Source organism: Sceloporus occidentalis, unplaced genomic scaffold (assembly GCF_023333645.1).
Source record: "Sceloporus occidentalis isolate IW3139 unplaced genomic scaffold, rSceOcc1.0.p SCAF_46, whole genome shotgun sequence".
NCBI classification, from domain to species: domain Eukaryota; kingdom Metazoa; phylum Chordata; class Lepidosauria; order Squamata; family Phrynosomatidae; genus Sceloporus; species Sceloporus occidentalis.
Genome location: NW_028317026.1, coordinates 1,419,006 through 1,436,750, shown reverse-complemented (window position 1 = coordinate 1,436,750; position 17,745 = coordinate 1,419,006). Strand labels below are relative to the sequence as shown.

The 17,745-nt window shown below is 39.3% G+C and overlaps 1 protein-coding gene across 2 annotated transcripts in view; it reads right to left on the bottom strand.

Moving 5' to 3' along the window:
• LOC149289307 (nephronectin-like) overlaps positions 1–17,745 on the bottom strand; it is a 45,982-nt gene that overhangs the window by 16,435 nt on the left and 11,802 nt on the right. The window contains exons 3-4 of one of the 2 annotated variants that reach the window (XM_089490739.1): positions 11,682–11,735; positions 1,895–1,987 (exon numbers count right to left, since the gene is read on the bottom strand). In XM_089490739.1, the coding sequence (XP_089346865.1) occupies positions 1,895–1,987; positions 11,682–11,735 (147 nt within the window). The remainder of the gene's footprint in view (positions 1–1,894; positions 1,988–11,681; positions 11,736–17,745) is intronic. The other variant, XM_089490740.1, reaches the window with a different exon arrangement.

Genomic DNA, 17,745 nt, shown 5'->3' with positions numbered 1-17,745 from the left:
AGATGACCAAAAGCGCAGGCAGATATACCTTAATATAATTCACAGATATAATAGAGCATCCAAAAGTAGAGGATGATAGGAAAGTAAAAGCCAAAAGGGACAACTTTGTGTATATATTTATTTATTGTGTATTTTCCAAAAAAACAAGTGAGATTGCCTCACTCAAAAAAATATTTAACTTCAACAGAAGCATTGATGCTGTACCCCAAAATACTTATATCAGTGACTTGGTGAAAAAAGGAACCCTCATTTCCAATTGATGTTGTAACTTAGCAACACATAAAGGGGATAAAATCAGTAAATATAATTAACATCACAATAATGTTTTATACAATAATTTAATGGAGAAATCTGAAAAAAGAAGTTGTGCCTTGTCAACAATAGTTGACAAACAATGTGTACTTTTAAGGAATGCAGGAGGAAATTGAGAGTCTGAAGAAAGAGGGAATATAGCCTGCGGTAGGTGTCTGCCAATGCATGTTTGCTCTGCATGCACCTTCCAGAATACAGCCGTGTTTTCACCCTACATTTTGCAGCACATTGCGCTGTGGTCTGCTTATTTGTCTAGAGCCATGCACTGGTACGTAGAGCATTGGCTTAGAAGACAATAGGTATTCTCACCCCCTGCGGGAAACCCTGTCACTGGAAGATCATCAGGGTAGAATTCAGGAGAAACTTCAGGGTACCAGTCGGGTGCTGTAGTAAGCAGGTACTCATCTTTGTATAGAGGAACAAGATGTTATCAGCAACCCTTTCTATTGTGAACCAACATTCAAGGGGCATCAACTGCAAGGAACATCTTGAGTAGTGAGTATTAACAACACCCAGGAGACAAAGTATTGGCCATGTTGTGTGTTTTAGTTATAATGTGGTATTTTGAAAAAAGTGGGATTATATATATATATATATATATATATATATATATATATATATATATATAATAGATATACATAGATAGATATGTTTGTGTGTGCAGCACTAGAATCCAACACAGTAACCTGGGGTTTTTAGAATTTCACTCATCATTCTTTCTGCTTTTCCAAAGGTTACAATTGGGAGAGTATTGTAACTTTATTAAGCACTTAACTTCTAAATTGCTTAATTAATACTAAAGCCAATTTTTTCTACAACTGAACACAACACTCCCTGTAATAACACATGTGTATGTGTCCTGGTATCTTCCTAACTGGCTCATTGTATATTTAAATGTGATGCTTAATGTAAACTCATCAACTCACACTCACCCATTAATGTTAAACATACTGAGTTTCATGTAATATCCTTGTCACTGAAACATAAAGCCCCAATCACTTTTTTTTAATTCCAGTCTCTACAGTGCAAGCTGAACCATAACCTAAATTACACAATTTGAATCTACTGTGGAAAGGCAACAAAATTCATTATTACAATGGCCTCATCCAAACAGCTCAAACATCTCACTGAATCTAAAGCAAACTATGCTAAATATAATATCATTTAAATATTTTAAATATACATAGATTAATAGATTATTTAAGCCATTGAATATATATAAATATACTTTTTTTCTTAAATGCCAGTATTCTATTTTGGTATAGCATGCAAATACATTATTTAATTATCACTGCAACAGCATTTTGTAAAAAAGAAACAGCTGGCATCACACAGACGTTCTGTATATTAGCCAGACAATCAATGGTGTGTGTGTGGGGGGGGGGGGGGTCATATAAGAAAGACAGGTTTGAGTTGTGATTTGTTTGACTCTAGTCTAATAACTTCCACCAAACCAAAAGATAGGCAATTTATAGACATTTTTACTGTCAATGTGAATGAAGTGCTTGAGTGCCATAGGGGTGTGAAATACTTAAACGTATCCTATGTTCTCACACAAATGAATGGACATGCGATTCCATACCTTGATTGCAAGTTTTCCCGGTATATCCTGGATGACATTTACATTTGTTCGGTCCCACACAATCCCCATGTTTACATGCTGGCTGGCAAATGGCTGTAAAAAGAAAAAAAGAATAATTAATATAATTTCCAAGTTATAGACTGAATTTGTGTTTTCTACCTTTGAATATATGATAGCAGTGCATTTATATTATGTATAAAACACAAGGTTCATATTCTTGTGACCTATGTGAGACTGTAAGTGATATAGCTTTCTTTGACCCCACACTTCTTTAAGATTGATGTTCTCTCATATGTAGCACTGGCACAAAGGAAGAACAAGACAGTATAAACTACTTCTCATCACTGATCCTCATGTTTACCATTCGCCCTTTGAGCATTGCTAGCTGTTTCATTAGCATGCTTGTGAGACAAAACTGAGGCACTGGTTGATCGTAACAACAACTATCTAATGGCTAGGGTGTATTTAAGCGAGGCACAGTGCTAGGCCTGACCAAGTCAATGCACCAGCCTACCACCCAAAGCCTACCACCACTGCTACGTCCTCTCTACTGGTCTGCCTCAAAACTATGCAGTACTGAGTACAGCATAGCAGATGGGGGGGGGGGGGGTTTAGTTGGCCTAGGTCAGTATGTTCTGCTGACAATGCCTGTCCAGGTGGAAGTACTTGATGATCAGTCATGAGAAATGATGCTGGATGAGTATAAAATAAGACTATATGGCAGATAATAAGCTAGTTGCCAACGAAACACTTTTAAACACAACCATTTTTGCAGTGGATCCGAAGCACGCATGGAGCTTCTAAAAGCTTATTCCCAAAGGGATGGGAGAAGGGGTACTGTTTTGTAGAAACCCAGTAGACGTTTAACCAATGTAAAAAATACATCTCTACAGTAGAGCTGGCACAGAACATTAATCCTATAATAGCACATTATCAAATTTCACATTTGCAACAACCATTTACTTATGCATAAAACACTCTAATTAACTCAAAGCCAGTGGTTGTTAAGATAAGGTATCTTACTGAATTGCACCAACATGTCCAACTCGCATATTCAGAATTTACAAATCGTATATATGGAATTTACAAATTTCATAATCTCAGCTCAATAGAACTGACAGACTTAACGAACAACTCGACTGCCAACTTCCATGGCAGATTTGACCAACAACCAACATGACCAACAGCAACAACCAGATAGAAGACTTGCAGGATGGAACACCACCACAGACTCTCGGTAGACAGCATTTACTTTATCTATATTTAGATTTTTATGCTAGTATCAATACATTTTAAGGTATGATACTGTGCTTTAGATTGCAATATGTATGATAGATATATTAGACTTGTACATTTGGATTCAAAAGAATTGCTAATTTGAGTTTGGTACGTTTGGTGAAAAAAAAGGCCAGAACGCTCCCAAATTGTACAAAAATGAAGCAAAAAGCTCAGAATTTTGGTCCAAAATATATGGGTCCACATTCACTCACACTCTCACTCTTGTTCATTCTCTCATGCTATCTAAATGTTTCCCTACCTTCTCTGCCAACCACATCCGCTTCTGCCTACCACTTCCGTTTCTGCATCTTCTTCATCTTCTTCATCTTCTCCCTTCCCTTCTTTCTTCAATCTATCTTTAATCTTCTATCGTCATCCGCATCTCCACGGACATAACCCAGCGGGAACTTACGCCAAAATGGTAGCGCTTCCAGTGACGTTCTTTCTTTGATCTTCCAATTGGATAGAGGACATCACCGAAAGTGCCACCATACTGCCATGAGTTCAACTTAGGGCAAAATAGAAGATGGACGCACTGCCGTTTTGGTGGAAGTTCCTATCGGGTTGTGTCCATCGAGATGCAGAAAAAGATAGAAGATTGAAGATAGAAGAGAAAAGAGGAGGGAGAAGATAAAAGATGAAGGGGAAGATGCAGAAGCCGAAGTGGTCAGGAGAGACGTTAGGGAAACATTAGAGAGTGTGAGAGAGAATGAATGAGAATGAGAGTGTCAGAGTAAATGTAGGAACTGGGCAATGAATTCCATTTCCTAATTAAAAATCAAATGTGCAGGGAACATAATTTATTGCCCGAAAATGAATGAGCCAAAAATGAACTAAAAAAGTTGTCCAAATCGTTTTTGGCCCATTTTCACATATCTAATATATATATATATATCTTCCCCTCTTCTGGGAAGGCTTTCCGCAAGATTTTGGAGCTTGTAATCTCTGTTCCAGATCATCCCAAAGTAGGGACAAGTATGCTGTGTGATAATATCAAAATCTTTTGAGGTTTTCAGTTTAGTAGTGAACTATATTCAACTATATTTTGCATGCTCGGTCTCATGCATGATTTATAAAGCAACATCCTTCTGTACTGTGGTAACTGGTAACAGAGCAAAAGGAACCAAATGCATGTCATTGAAAGCCTAGATTTCAAAGCTAATAGAACTTTTCCATCTTTAGCTTGTGTCAGTAAAACAATGACTCTTCAACTTGCTGTCAGAATTTTTTTTTACGTAATATGAAATAATCTAATATCTAATAATAAGCAAGATTTATAATATGTATGTCCCCAGCTTATTACATTTCTGATCGAAAATATTATTAGTAAACACAACCAAGCCGCATTCTTGTATAATTATGATATTAACTACATGGCATTACCATTATTTATAGAAATATAAATGTCAATTTGAAGATTAAAAGTAATGGGAAATACTGAAAGTTACATCTGTGCCAAAAGTAATGACGTAAGAAAACATTATTCACCGACATTACAGGCACTTCTCTGTTACAGAATAGGCCATAGACAATGGAACCCAGGCTTGGACTGGATACAATACACATTCTTACAATGCTAACACCTTTAGAGTGTAAAAAAAAGCTATTGTAGCTGTCTGCTAACTTCAAGCGAAAGTGTGTAAATAATATTAATGTCAGATTGTGTAATGTGCTATTAAATTGCCTAATATGTGAACCAAAGCCAAAGGATTGGCTGATAATAGGATAACAGTTATAATTCAGCAGGCAAGAGGTCTGCCAGTCTGAAATGCCAACCATTCTTTCAGTCATCTTATAGATGTGGTATTAGAGGAATGACATGCAGCCAAAACCATATGACACATGAACTAGCTTACATGATGCATGCATGAAGAAATAGAGGAATGTGTGCATGGGTTCAGCCTTGGCATGGGGCATTTAAGGTTACTAGAGATCTTACATTGCTTATAAAACTGAGTTAAATACATCACATGAAAGGGTATGCAATGCTTCATCACAACATCAAAGAACCCATGCTGTTTGCATAATACACATAATTTCAGAGGACCACTGTTAGTGGACTATATATTCAACTTATATGTGTTATACCTTACTATGGCATTGTTAAATTTGCAGAAATCTAACTACACCCCCTTCCCTCTTTCTATGCAACATACTCTGAAAAGACCCTATACATGACTTGATGGCACATTACCCTGTTTAGTATGCCAACTTCCCAATGTGTTGGATATTGCTCAGTCCTAAACCATGCTAGTAAGGAAGAGTACATTGGGAGTACATGTTCTGAAAATCTGTGCATGCAGAAGTAGCATCAAGTTTACATGCACTCTGGAACCAGCATTGCTGCCTACCAGAATTATGGTCCTTAAAGCCATCTTTAGATGCTTTAAATATCCTTGAAAAAAATCTAAACTTTCAATAGACTTAATGCAACCTCTGAGTTACACGGTTTATACTGTCTTTGCTCCATTTGCAGAAATCTAACTAACCCTCCACTTGAAGAAGAGATTCTATTTTATATATTGTGGTAAAGTATATGGGAAAGTGGTGGATGGGATATATATCTCACCTGGTTTCCTCAGCCAGGCACGGTAGCAAAGCCAGGAGCCCTCAGGTGAGGCTTCCTATGCTCATTACTTGGGAGGAAGCCTTAAAAGAGAGGGCTGTTAGGTTTGTAGGGTGGAGGAGGGACTGAGGTAGGGAGCAGCTACAGCCAGCGCTGCAGCCCACCAGGTATGAGGCTTTACCCATGGACAACCTGTTACTTTGCTTTGTGCCAGACCTTAGTCTTGTAGAGAGGTATTCGAATGTTTAGTTAGAGCCGGACAGGCTTAGAGTTTGTTTTATTTTCAAGGTGCTCTGTGCCTACATCATCTAAATAAACACGCTTGACTTTTGAAGCCTGTGTGAATACTGTCATTGCCCCCTACAATATATTTTTTCTATTTAGGCCAAATAAAAAATACCAACTTCGAATAAAGGCTCTGTTTTTGTTTGGGCTAATATGGCAATATCCATATTTGCTTATTAAGTTTCCAGTGGCAGATGACTTACAATATTCTTTAGAGATAGCATATTAAAGTGATTTAGACATAATTAATTACACAGGTTCAATAGATTTCTTGTTACTATATCTTCCCAGGCCTGGAATGGTCATCTGGCACGCTAGGCAAATACCTTGTAGGTTGTTGGCTGACATCGGCATTTCGGGGGCTGTATTGGGCCCCCAATGGCTGGATATGCCCGGGGCCACACTATGTAAGCATTAAAAATAGCATGCGGGTGCACATATCCAGCCTTCAGCTGCACTTATGTCATCAGGAGGCCCAGGGTTGCCTCATCATTGCCCATCCAGCCCTACAGCTCCCTGCGTGACCTCTGATTAGAAGTACCTGCTTTATGAATCAAGCAAGTAAGTCTTTGGAAAAAATTCACGTGTTACTTTGTCCATCACCCCCCAAACTCTATTGTCAATTATTTATTGATAATGTTAGCATGTGGCTGTGATTTAAACTAAAACGATATATAAATCTGTGCATGTGACCAAATCCTGCTTTGTTTAGTTTATATATATCGACATAAATATGAAAATATGAAAGGATAATTTTGTTCACATAGGATAATTTTGTTCACATACCAGTCTGAATACAGTGGCATAGACAGCCTGATCTGAAATATTTGCGGCAACCGTCACTCATTACCCATTTTTTTACACTGCAGCGTTCAGCTGTCACCACACTAGTTATACTGGCGGTTTTACAAAGGACCATGAGAGAGAAACCTGGAGAACTATTATTGTGCTGGAGCAGATGCTTTTTGACTGATGTAAAATAGGATTTAATATGTCATGGGTCGGTTTATTAATACCCTAAAACAGATTGATGGAACGGGATTAGTACAATTGTTCTGCAGCCGTTCAATCTTTCATCATTTAGGCAACAATGAAAGGATACGAAAACAAATGCGATGTTACAGAGGTCTGGCCTTTTGTATTGAAAATTTAGAAGCAACCAGAAGTTAGTACAAGGACATGGACATGGAGCTCATACAGTATACCTTACCATGAACTCTTGTATCTGTATGAATCAACATAATCTAATAATAGTTTGAAATTTCTTTCATGTGAATCTGAAATATTCATAATATCTGATTTTGGTTTAAGGAAAGTTCATGCCAACATTTTTATTTTTGACATGTTCTTTTAATTAAAATTGCAAGTCCTTGTCCCCAGTCGCCAACAGGCTACATTTTAAGGGAAGCCCCTTCTTTTCCCTTAATCTGACACTTTTGCTGTCTAGTTGATAGCGTATCACTGGGCTTAATCCTAAACCCATTTGCTGGCAGTAACTGCATTGTAGGCATGCTCCTTTAAAGTTAAGATTGAACAAACTTGAAACAGTCCCCAGCAGTCCATCTTCCTTTCGATGTTAAAACACCCAAGTGTGGGTTTTGGAACTTCTAGGCATGAAATACTCATGGAGATGAGAACAATGTTGAGTGAAATGTAGCCAATACCACATACTTTTACAGTGAATTTATTATTCTGTATTAGCAAACTCAATTAATTAATAAAGCCTGATACAGTTGAGCAAGGTTTAATTATTTTCAGGCTGCCAATATAATTAGTCCAGTGTGCGATGCACAGCTGGAGCAGGTTGTTGGGTTGGGTTACAGATTTATGAAATACAGAAAATTAAGTAATAGCTGAATAGATCTTTTTCTCTCAATTGTACAAGTGCTTCTTCTTTGTAAAAAAACAGGGAGCTTGTGATATTTTAGCAAACTAGGAGTTAATATGTCTCTGTTGAAATATAATTCCCCAATCATGCCAAAGGGGGATTTTAGAAAAAACCTTGACATATAACTACTCAGAAGTCAATCTGCGACTGACAGAGCTTCTCAAACTGGTCTGCGTTCCATTGTTTATTGTCAAGTTTTTTTAGCTGACCAAAGGCCTCAAAACAAATAGAAAATCAGTATATCTGGATTCCTCCAAATGTCCAATGTCCTCCACCGATATAGCACTGTAGGCAGGTGCCTAATTTTCCTATAGGTTGGGGGGGCAGGGGGCTTAGCCGAGCCAATAACAGCCAAATTAACTGCAATGTACGGAGCCCATAATGAGAACAGTATAAAAAAGACAGCTTGGAGCTTTTTGTTGCAGTTTCACATGTGGTAATTAGATTTACTTGTGCACACAGTAGCGTGTTATTTGAATAAAACTAATTCTGTTAATTTAACGTATTTAATTTATTCGGTTAATTCAGTTTTCAGGTGTGGTAATTATGGTTCCTGTCTTTTCTGAAAAAAAAGTACACGTCATGCTTCCATGGGATTATTTTTGCCAATAATTTAGGGATAAAAAAGTGCTATTTAATAGATCCATTTTCTAGGGGTCATAACATGCAAAAACAATACTATTACAACCTGATTGGTACCAGGGGGCAAATCTCATTATTAAGGTAACATGAACTCATGACCCTAAGGTCAGAAGAGTTTGACTATTGTGAAAACACTTGTAAATGTGTAAGTACACTCCCTCTTCATTCAATATCCCCAGGCTATGATCTACATTCTGAAATGCATTTAGGATTTCTTCTGAAAGGGCCAGAGCTTTATTTTGTAGACCCTTGTAAACCTAGTGGTCTTGCCATGGGCCACACCAAACATTATGTAATAAGTGTAAACTGATCTATCTATCTATCTATCTATCTATCTATATACAATCGTGATTGTTAGGAGAGTTTGGAATTTACTATTACTTTCACTTGATAAGTATTTCAGCAATGATGTTAACAAATCAGCACATTCAATTTCAAATGCTATGCTATTGAAGCATATAAACATCTAAAACACACACTCATTTTTTGAATTATTAAAATGCAAGTAAATTTGTGTGAAGGAATGAAGTTGGTTTTATAGAAAGAAAAGAGTGTTTTATTAAATGGTTACTAAATGTAAACGGAAACAGATGTAGTCCCTTCATCCATTTTTTTGGCCATGTGGATAGACATGTTCCACTGGCTTTGTAAACAATGTAATGGGTTTTGTCAGCAAAGTTTAAATATTTTTTTCCAAGTCTGTAGCTATAACACAGGCAGTAACAGCATAGTAACTGATTGCTCAATAAAGTTGGAATGCCATGCAACTCGGGATCATAAATCAGACATTCCTAATAGAGACCAATGGTGCATACTGAAAACAGGGCACAAACACCTAATGCAACAATGTTTTCTGTTTCTGGCTATTCTTCACAAACTACGCTCCCCTGATGTCATTTACATCCTTTTATTTAGATTGTCTCTTTGTGCTTGTTGCAATAATGTAGCCGGTAAACATTCTTCTGTGCTTCTACGTCCTGCATTATGGAAGCATTATTCTACAGTAAAGCTGACAAGTAAAGGCAAGAAATTTTCCAGTCCCAATGTAACGTAAAATATACATTGGAGTCCATTCTGCATTCGACTTTAATAGGTGTTTAGTTCACATACTTGTAAGTGGCTAGGTTGCAAGTTGAACACCTGCTTAATTTAATGTAGGCTCAGCTTGCGTATTAATTAATATTTACTAAAAAGCATGTGAGGGCAGGGTATATCAGTATGAGTAGGTGGTGACCTGGAGCTCAGACCCACAGCATTTGATCACCATACTGTGCCGCTTGCTAGTGGTGAGTGAGGTATGGCATCCTCTCCTGTTGTTCCTAGCCTCTATTAGTAGCTTACACAACTATATTGTAGGTTTCCTGGGTGTAGACATATTTCTTTCCATATATTTTCCGTTTCCAAACTGACAGCTGACCAACAAATCTGTACCTTTAGTACACAGTGATCCTTGTGCAGCTTCTTATTAAGGATAAATAACTTATAACAGGATTCTTCAAACATGGGACCAGGACCTAGTCTTGGGAGACAAGATGCTCGTCACTCAAGGACTCTCACTCATTGTACTGAGCACTACACATAGCACTTAAGACCGTACCTGCTGTTACAAGGAATTTCTGAACTAATGAACTTACCTTTACCTTTTCCCATTATTGTTTGAAGTGTCACTATATTATTGGGCCCCTTGGCTGGGCTTGTCCCTTGGGTAAAAATGTATTCACCCTCCCCTGTGAGTACACAAATGGGGTGATGAGTGTATGCCAAATTACCAGATAGGGTAAATAATTGTCTCATACTGCTATTTACTAAAATAGTAAAATGTCTCTGGAACAAAAATTCTTAGCACAAGTTTTGTCCTTTTGAAAGGTAGCTTCTGTTCTATCTTGAAAATAAATGCCTAGATAAAACATTATACTTCACTCTGTACGCTCCAATACAGCTGACAAAGTGAGTGTTACTCTGGCAGACAAAGAAGTGGTTCTTAAAGGTACAGTTCAACTTAGGCCAAACTTTAATTCCAATAAGCAAATAAGCTTTAGTAGTTCTGTCATCTTATTCAGGGACGGGGATAACGGGGCCGGCTTGGCACTTTTAGGCCAGCAGATGTAAAATGTAAGTGCAGCTGAACACGACATGGCGCATGGTGCGGTTTTATGGTCATGCAGTGTGCAGTGCTAATGGCACACTGGAGCCGGTATGCCAGATGGCCACTTTGGGAATGATATCATTTGAAAGCTTATTCACATAAAAGCAACACAACCTTTTCAGAAGATTGTTTTCCCTTCCTATGGCAACGACCTATACAGTATGTGCCTGCTTTTGTATCAACTGTTTCAAGCTAGAATTGTGCATGAGGTAAAATGATTAAAAAATGGTTTCTGGGTTGTGTTTGGGCAAAAGTAATAGGAACAAACACATAACAAATATAGCTACAAACATATTAAATACAGAAGGGTAGGTAGAACAGTACCGTTAATGTTGAAATAATATTGCTATTGAAGGACACCTTGACTCCATGTAACGTTTGGGGAAAAAGTAACCATTCAGCCTTAAATATCAGAATTCCCATAAAGTAAATGAGTTTGGATTTTAACAAAGATGCCATAGAAGGACATTTGGCAAGATTATGAGCACAATCCATGTTTCATTTTATTTCAAAAATAAAACATAACAAATGCCTGGCACTAATGGGAATCAGCCAACAGTCAGCTCTAAAACATAGCTTTTACTGATAACCTTCAGTACTAAACTATGACGCATGGAGGATAACAACCAATGTTTAACACTTTGTGGAATTTCAGCTATTTTTGTGTGACAGAAATGTATTGTGTCTTCAGGATACTATAAAATTAACCGCCTCGGGGGCAAAGGATATTTCAAGTAATGACACGTGAGAGTATGCAAACATGTTTATATTACTCTTATCACAACTAGAAACTGAGAAAAAGAGATGACACATAACAGATAAATGTGTAACATGAGCAATTATTTGAGCAAACATTCCCATTCAAGTGATTGTATGAAGAGTACAGAATTCAATAGAGATTCTGGCTACAGATATGTGATTGAGTGTCCATTAATTCTGGACACACTGCCAAATATGATTTGAAGAAATATGTTAAGCTAACCTTGGGTACGACACCTTATGCTGGCAATTCTCTGCCTTAAGACGTAGTAGTAAGCTGCAAAACAAATGTCCAAAAAAGGAATTGAAGTTCTTTTTTTGTGTGTTTCCTTTGAGGAGGCTGGATTTGGGTTTTAATCAACATGCTACATTCCGGGAGCCTTAAACACATTCAGAGCATGTCTGCAACAAAAGAAAATCTGGAACAGGTTTAAAAAAAAAAAAAAAAGAAAACAGCAACAAAATCAAATATGTTATGATATTAAGGCACAATGCATGCTGTAACATAAAACAGGTTAGTAAAATGGCATAGCACTGCTATTCTGTATCAGCAGGGAAATTGCTGAACGTAAAAGGCTTATACGGGGGTATCTCAGGCTCGTGGCTGCAAACAAATAAATTGAAGGGGTGGAAATAAGGTCAAGGCTGGACAACTATGACTGTAAATGGCATCAAAAAGCAATACAGCTGCCCCGTGTTTGATAATGTCCAGTTTTGCAATAAGGCACTGTACCAAGCAATCCTCTTGGAGCCTTTGGGGGTAAATTAATTAAGTCTGTAGGATGCTGAGAGGGAGACTGGTCAGTGTCTCAGCTGAGCATCTGGACCACTGCCTCTTGGTAATTACACAACTTTTAAAACGTTTGATTGTTAAGATATAATTTGTTATTTCTTATATAATTTGGCATCTTTACTGGGTTTGCTAATGGTCAAGATATTAGATGGCTTTTTCTAATGTCTGTTTCTGTAAATACGTTTTATTTATTAAGTTTCTGTTCTTACACTTGGCGTAGGGTATCTATTGGTGACAGGGTAAACAAATACTTAATTGAACAGTTGAATAATGTACTAATTTATGTGGACTGTGTGTGGGCTATAACAATGTAATATCATTTTTTGCAATGTTAAAATGGCATCAGTTATACAGCTACCATAATAAAGTCTAAATGCAAAAATCAGTACAATCTAAAGTGATTTGTGGTTTAACATCTTTAATTAAATCATTCTCCTCCAACACTAACAACATAAGCAAAATGCTAATGTATATTAAATCCCACTTTCCAACCAGAGACTTCTGTGAGGAACCCCTTGAATATCTCTAAAAATACCATTAAATACAAAACTATGTAGTATTTTACAGCATACTAATATTAATTATAACTAACATTACTATTTTACAATATAGGTGAACATATTAAGGCACCTATTAACTACCTATAGCAATTAATTTGATTTGTACTGTATATAAATATGAGCCATTGGCAAATTAACAATGGAATGATTTATGGGCCACTTTTACCAGGGTTCTATATAAACAGAACACACTGGTTCCAAATCTTCTAGTTATCTGCAACGATGTGAATGAATTCAAGAGGTGGGTGATAGGTGGCAAGTGGTTCTTAATGAAGCTGGATGCTTATGCCATGCCTATGGCTGGCCAATAATCTCTGGAAGTTCCTTAAATTCCTAGTTGGCAATCCTATTATCTATAGAAAGGTATGTCTCTTAATTAACTGGGACCGTGCAAGTAGTGCTATGCCATGATGTAGCTTAATACAGTCTGGTTGATTGTGAAAGCATGAAAGTGTGCATGAATGGATAAAACAGCAGCACAAGCTTTTTTTGCAAACCATTACCAAAAAAGCAAACCCAAGAAGCCAGCAGCATGCATTTGAAGCCCCGCCAAATACGCAAACACCTTAAAGTCTTATGGGTTATGGTTAAGCACCATTACTGTGTGACATCTCAAAGCTTCACTGTGATTTTGCTTGTCCCGTAAACACATGATTAGACAGGCAATCCAAGCCTACCATTCCTGGAAAAGCTTCTGCACCCAATGCGAGATATATCAAAATATGAATATGGATCATGCTAGGATTTGTCACATGGGAACTTTGAGTATGAGACAAGAATGCTGGCCTACCACTGTTATGTAAGGCTAAATCAGCCAGCAAAGATTTCTTTTAAATATATTTAAATGAGAAGTGAGAACAGTGAGACAAAATCAAACTGCAAATAGCAATAACATGGTTCATAAAATGCTTTAGGCTTTGATCGACACAGTCTTGCTGTTCATCTATTACACATGTTAAACAAATAATATTCATACAGTTATAAAATCACCACTGTGTACCAGGGAAAACATGGCACATATCTTACCCTTATATGTTTTATATAGCATCAACCAACTTGTTTTGAATTTCTACAGTCTTGTTCCTTATTAACTAGTAGTGAAGAGAAACCAGTAACAAAAAGCTATAAAAAGCTATGCCGAATCTCGTCTATAATGTTTATTTAACTCTCCACATATTAAGCCATGCTACAATACATTCAGGGCATTTTGGAGGACCAGCTAGGATCTGGGAGATGCTTTCTGCATACCTATTCCAGTGACATTACAGAATATTCTAACATTAGGCAAAATTATCCATTTGATTATTACATTTACTTTAATCAAGAAGAAAGATAACCTTGGAGTACTTAGTCTTAGGTCTAAGTTAGAATAACATAACCTGTCTATTTGTCTATCTACCTAACAGACTCTGGAATATCTGTTTTCTAGGGTCAGCTCTACCATATAGGTAAACTAGGTAGTTGGTTAGTGGGGAGTCATCTGTAGCCAGATGAGAAGGATGAAGTTACCCTCTTGCACATAATTGATCAGTATAAAAAATCAGTATTTCTCCTTCTTAGCCAACAAGTTGGGATCAAACAAGTATTCCATATAGAAGTGTTATTTAGATTTTATAACAAGACACGGAGGCTCCTATTGCTTTAACTCTTTCTTTACTGAAATAAAATAGCAGCAAAATATGAATAAAGGTAAAAGGAAAAATTTAACATGTGGCCCCAACAGCCAATCCCTACACAGTATCCATTATAATAGTAAACTCCTCCTCCAAAACTTCCTCTTTCTTTGCTGCTCACTGGATCAGATAAGTACATCCAGTGCATTTGTCTTATATTTGTTTATATCAAATTTATGCATATATAATTTATGTATATATAATTTATTTCAGATAAATTTATTTATGTGAATTTCTGTTTGTAGAGCTTTTCTACTTGAATTAGATTTGTCTCTCTTGTGGCTCCTCAGCCCTTTCGGTAGCACACAGCCCCCCCCCCCCCGCCGGCGCAGCATTACGGTAATTAGGATATAAATTGCTATTTTACTTTACCAACGACTGTTTCGGCACTACCGCTTCCGTACGTGTTTGTTTTCCGACGCATGCGCGTTACCGCTGCATACATTCAGGAGCTTGGAGTTCTAAACACTCGAGTCGGAACTCGAGTTCCGGCGGTTCATATCGCCCAGTACCTAGAAAAGTGGGTCAGACGGCCTCTCACTAAGACTCAGGGCTGAATGTCCGAGGCCTATTGTCCCCAATAAGGTTTGCGAGACTCCTACAGTAGATCCTAAAATGGCCCAATATTTAGCTAAATTAGGATGGAACCCCAGGAAGGGATTAGAATCGGCCCTTAAGTCCTGTCAGGACAAACACCTAGATGTGTTTGGTCCTTTGACCAAATTATTTGAGTTGGCATCTCATGCCAAAGAGACGGGTGAACCAATTGACCCCGATACCCTCTTAGGGTGGATTCAGCGGGCTATATGCATAGCGGGAAATGTCAATACTTCCTTTTGCATTGAAAGGCCCAAAGCCATACATTTCAAGGTGGAACATAAATTGGTCAACCTTGCTCTGACCTGGCAAGGATGCTCAGGGTCTCTTATTTGGAGACTCCTTCATTAAAGAACTCGGGAAATGTGTTGGTGCCTTCATCGCCTTGGATAAGGCCCAATCATCCATGAGACGGGTGTTTCAGAACCGGGTTTCTACCAGGGCCGGCAGATTCAGGGGCCGTCTGGCCGGCCGCAATGCTTCCAGTTCATCACGAACCTCCAGAGGCTCCTTCGCTCACTCCATTCCACCCAGGATGGATGACACCCGGGAATTCCGGCAGTATTCGCCTTTCTTCCCCTCAAGGGCAAGACCTTGGCGTTCCAGAGGACCAGGACGGGCTCATAGACGACCGTACGGTGAGTACCAATCTAAACACCCTTTCTTTCCATCTTCCCGTGGGAGGACGTCTCCGACATTTTTTCCATGTTTGGGAGCATCTCACGACAGACGTATGGGTCCTCAATTGCGTCATGGGTTACGAGATAGAATTGGTGGGATCCCCTCATCAGACGGTTCTCCCTACCCCTATCGCATTTTCCCAACAAGACCGAGCGTTGATAGATCAAGAATTGATTGTGTTATGGGAAAAGGGGGCTATAGAACTGGCCACAGACGTGGCTACAGGTTATGTCAGCAACATATTCCTGGTTCAAAAGAAAGGAGGTATTTTCCGACCGGTGATCAATTTAAGGTCGCTCAATGCCCTGGTGCGTTACAGGCACTTCAAGATGGAGGGGATTCATCTCCTGCGGGACCTGTTGTTACAGGGCGATTGGATGGTGAAGTTAGATTTGCAGGACGCATACCTCACTATCCCTATGGGGGAAAAATCACGAAACCTCCTGCAATTTTATTGGAATACACAAAGATGGCATTTTACCTGTCTTCCGTTCGGGCTCTCGTCAGCTCCTTGGTGTTTCACCAAGCTACTACGCCCGGTGGTGACTTGGTTTCGCACGCAGGGGGTAAGACTCATCATTTACCTGGACAATCTCCTGATCATGGCCCAGGATCGACAGACCCTATTCTCCCACCTTCACTTGACGATTTCACTCCTCTCGGACCTAGGTTTCCTCATAAACCAGGAGAAATCCAGAACGGAACCATCCCACAAAATGGAGTTTCTAGGGTTCCTGGTGGACGCAGTCTCAGAGACCCTCAGCCTTCCGACCTCGAAGGTTCGTACCATTCGCAAGGAACTGACCCGTGCTCTCACGCGTCCTCTCATCTCCATACGCTTTCTTGCCATCATCAATTCAGGCGATCTTTCCTGCCCCACTCCATTACCGGGCCCTTCAGCGCTTGAAAATAGCTCATCTCCGTGAAGGAGCTTCATACGCGGACCTTATTGCGTTGGATACAGAAACGAAAGACGAGTTGCAATGGTGGATAAAGAATCTGGAAGCGTGGAACGGCAAGGCCCTCATAGGATCTCAACCGGAATTCACCATAGATTCGGACGCCAGCTTGCACGGTTGGGGGGCTCAATGCGAGGGATTTGCTACGGGAGGCAGATGGTCTCCAGAGGAAGCCAGACTTCACATCAACTGTCTGGAACTTCTAGCGGGCTCGTTTGCTGTTCGGAGTTTTTCAAAGGAACATGCCAACATCTGTATCCGACTCAGGATGGACAATATTTCTGCAGTACGGTACATCAACCATTTGGGAGGTACCCAATCCAAGGCTCTAGCAGACTTGACGCTGGACTTTTGGACTTACTGCCTGCACAAAAACATTACGATCCAAGCGGAATACTTACCAGGTTTACACAATACTATTGCCGATTGGAACTCCAGACATTTTCGGGGGTTCCAGCGATTGGAGATTGGATCCGCAGGTATTTCTTTCTATTTTTTCCCTTTGGGGTCCACTGTATACAGACCTGTTCGCCTCCAGGCTCATCACAAATTCAGAGGTACTTCAGCTGGCGACCAGACCCAGAAGCGCTGGCAGTGGATGCATTTGCCCAGGATTGGACCGGAGGTACTCACTACGCGTTTCCTCCCTTTTCCATGATTCCACGGACCTTACTTCGCGTCAGAAGCCAGGGGGTTCAATTGGTACTCATTACTCCGCTATGGAGGTCGCAACCTTGGTTCCCTCCCCTATTGGAGATGTCCATCGACAACCCAAGGTTGTTGCCGACGTTGCCTCTTCTTCTGCAGAACCCGGACGGTCTTCCCCACCCTTTGATTCAGGACGGTTCTCTGCAGTTGATAGCATGGCTAATTTCCAGGGACCTTGGACAATCCATGGCATATCGGACACGACTAATCGACTTCTGGCGGAATCTTGGGCTCCAGGGACCAGAAAAGCCTACGGGTCTGCCTGGCGAATTTGGTCTGCTTGGTGCGTGGCTAGGGACTTGGATCCCCCTTCAGC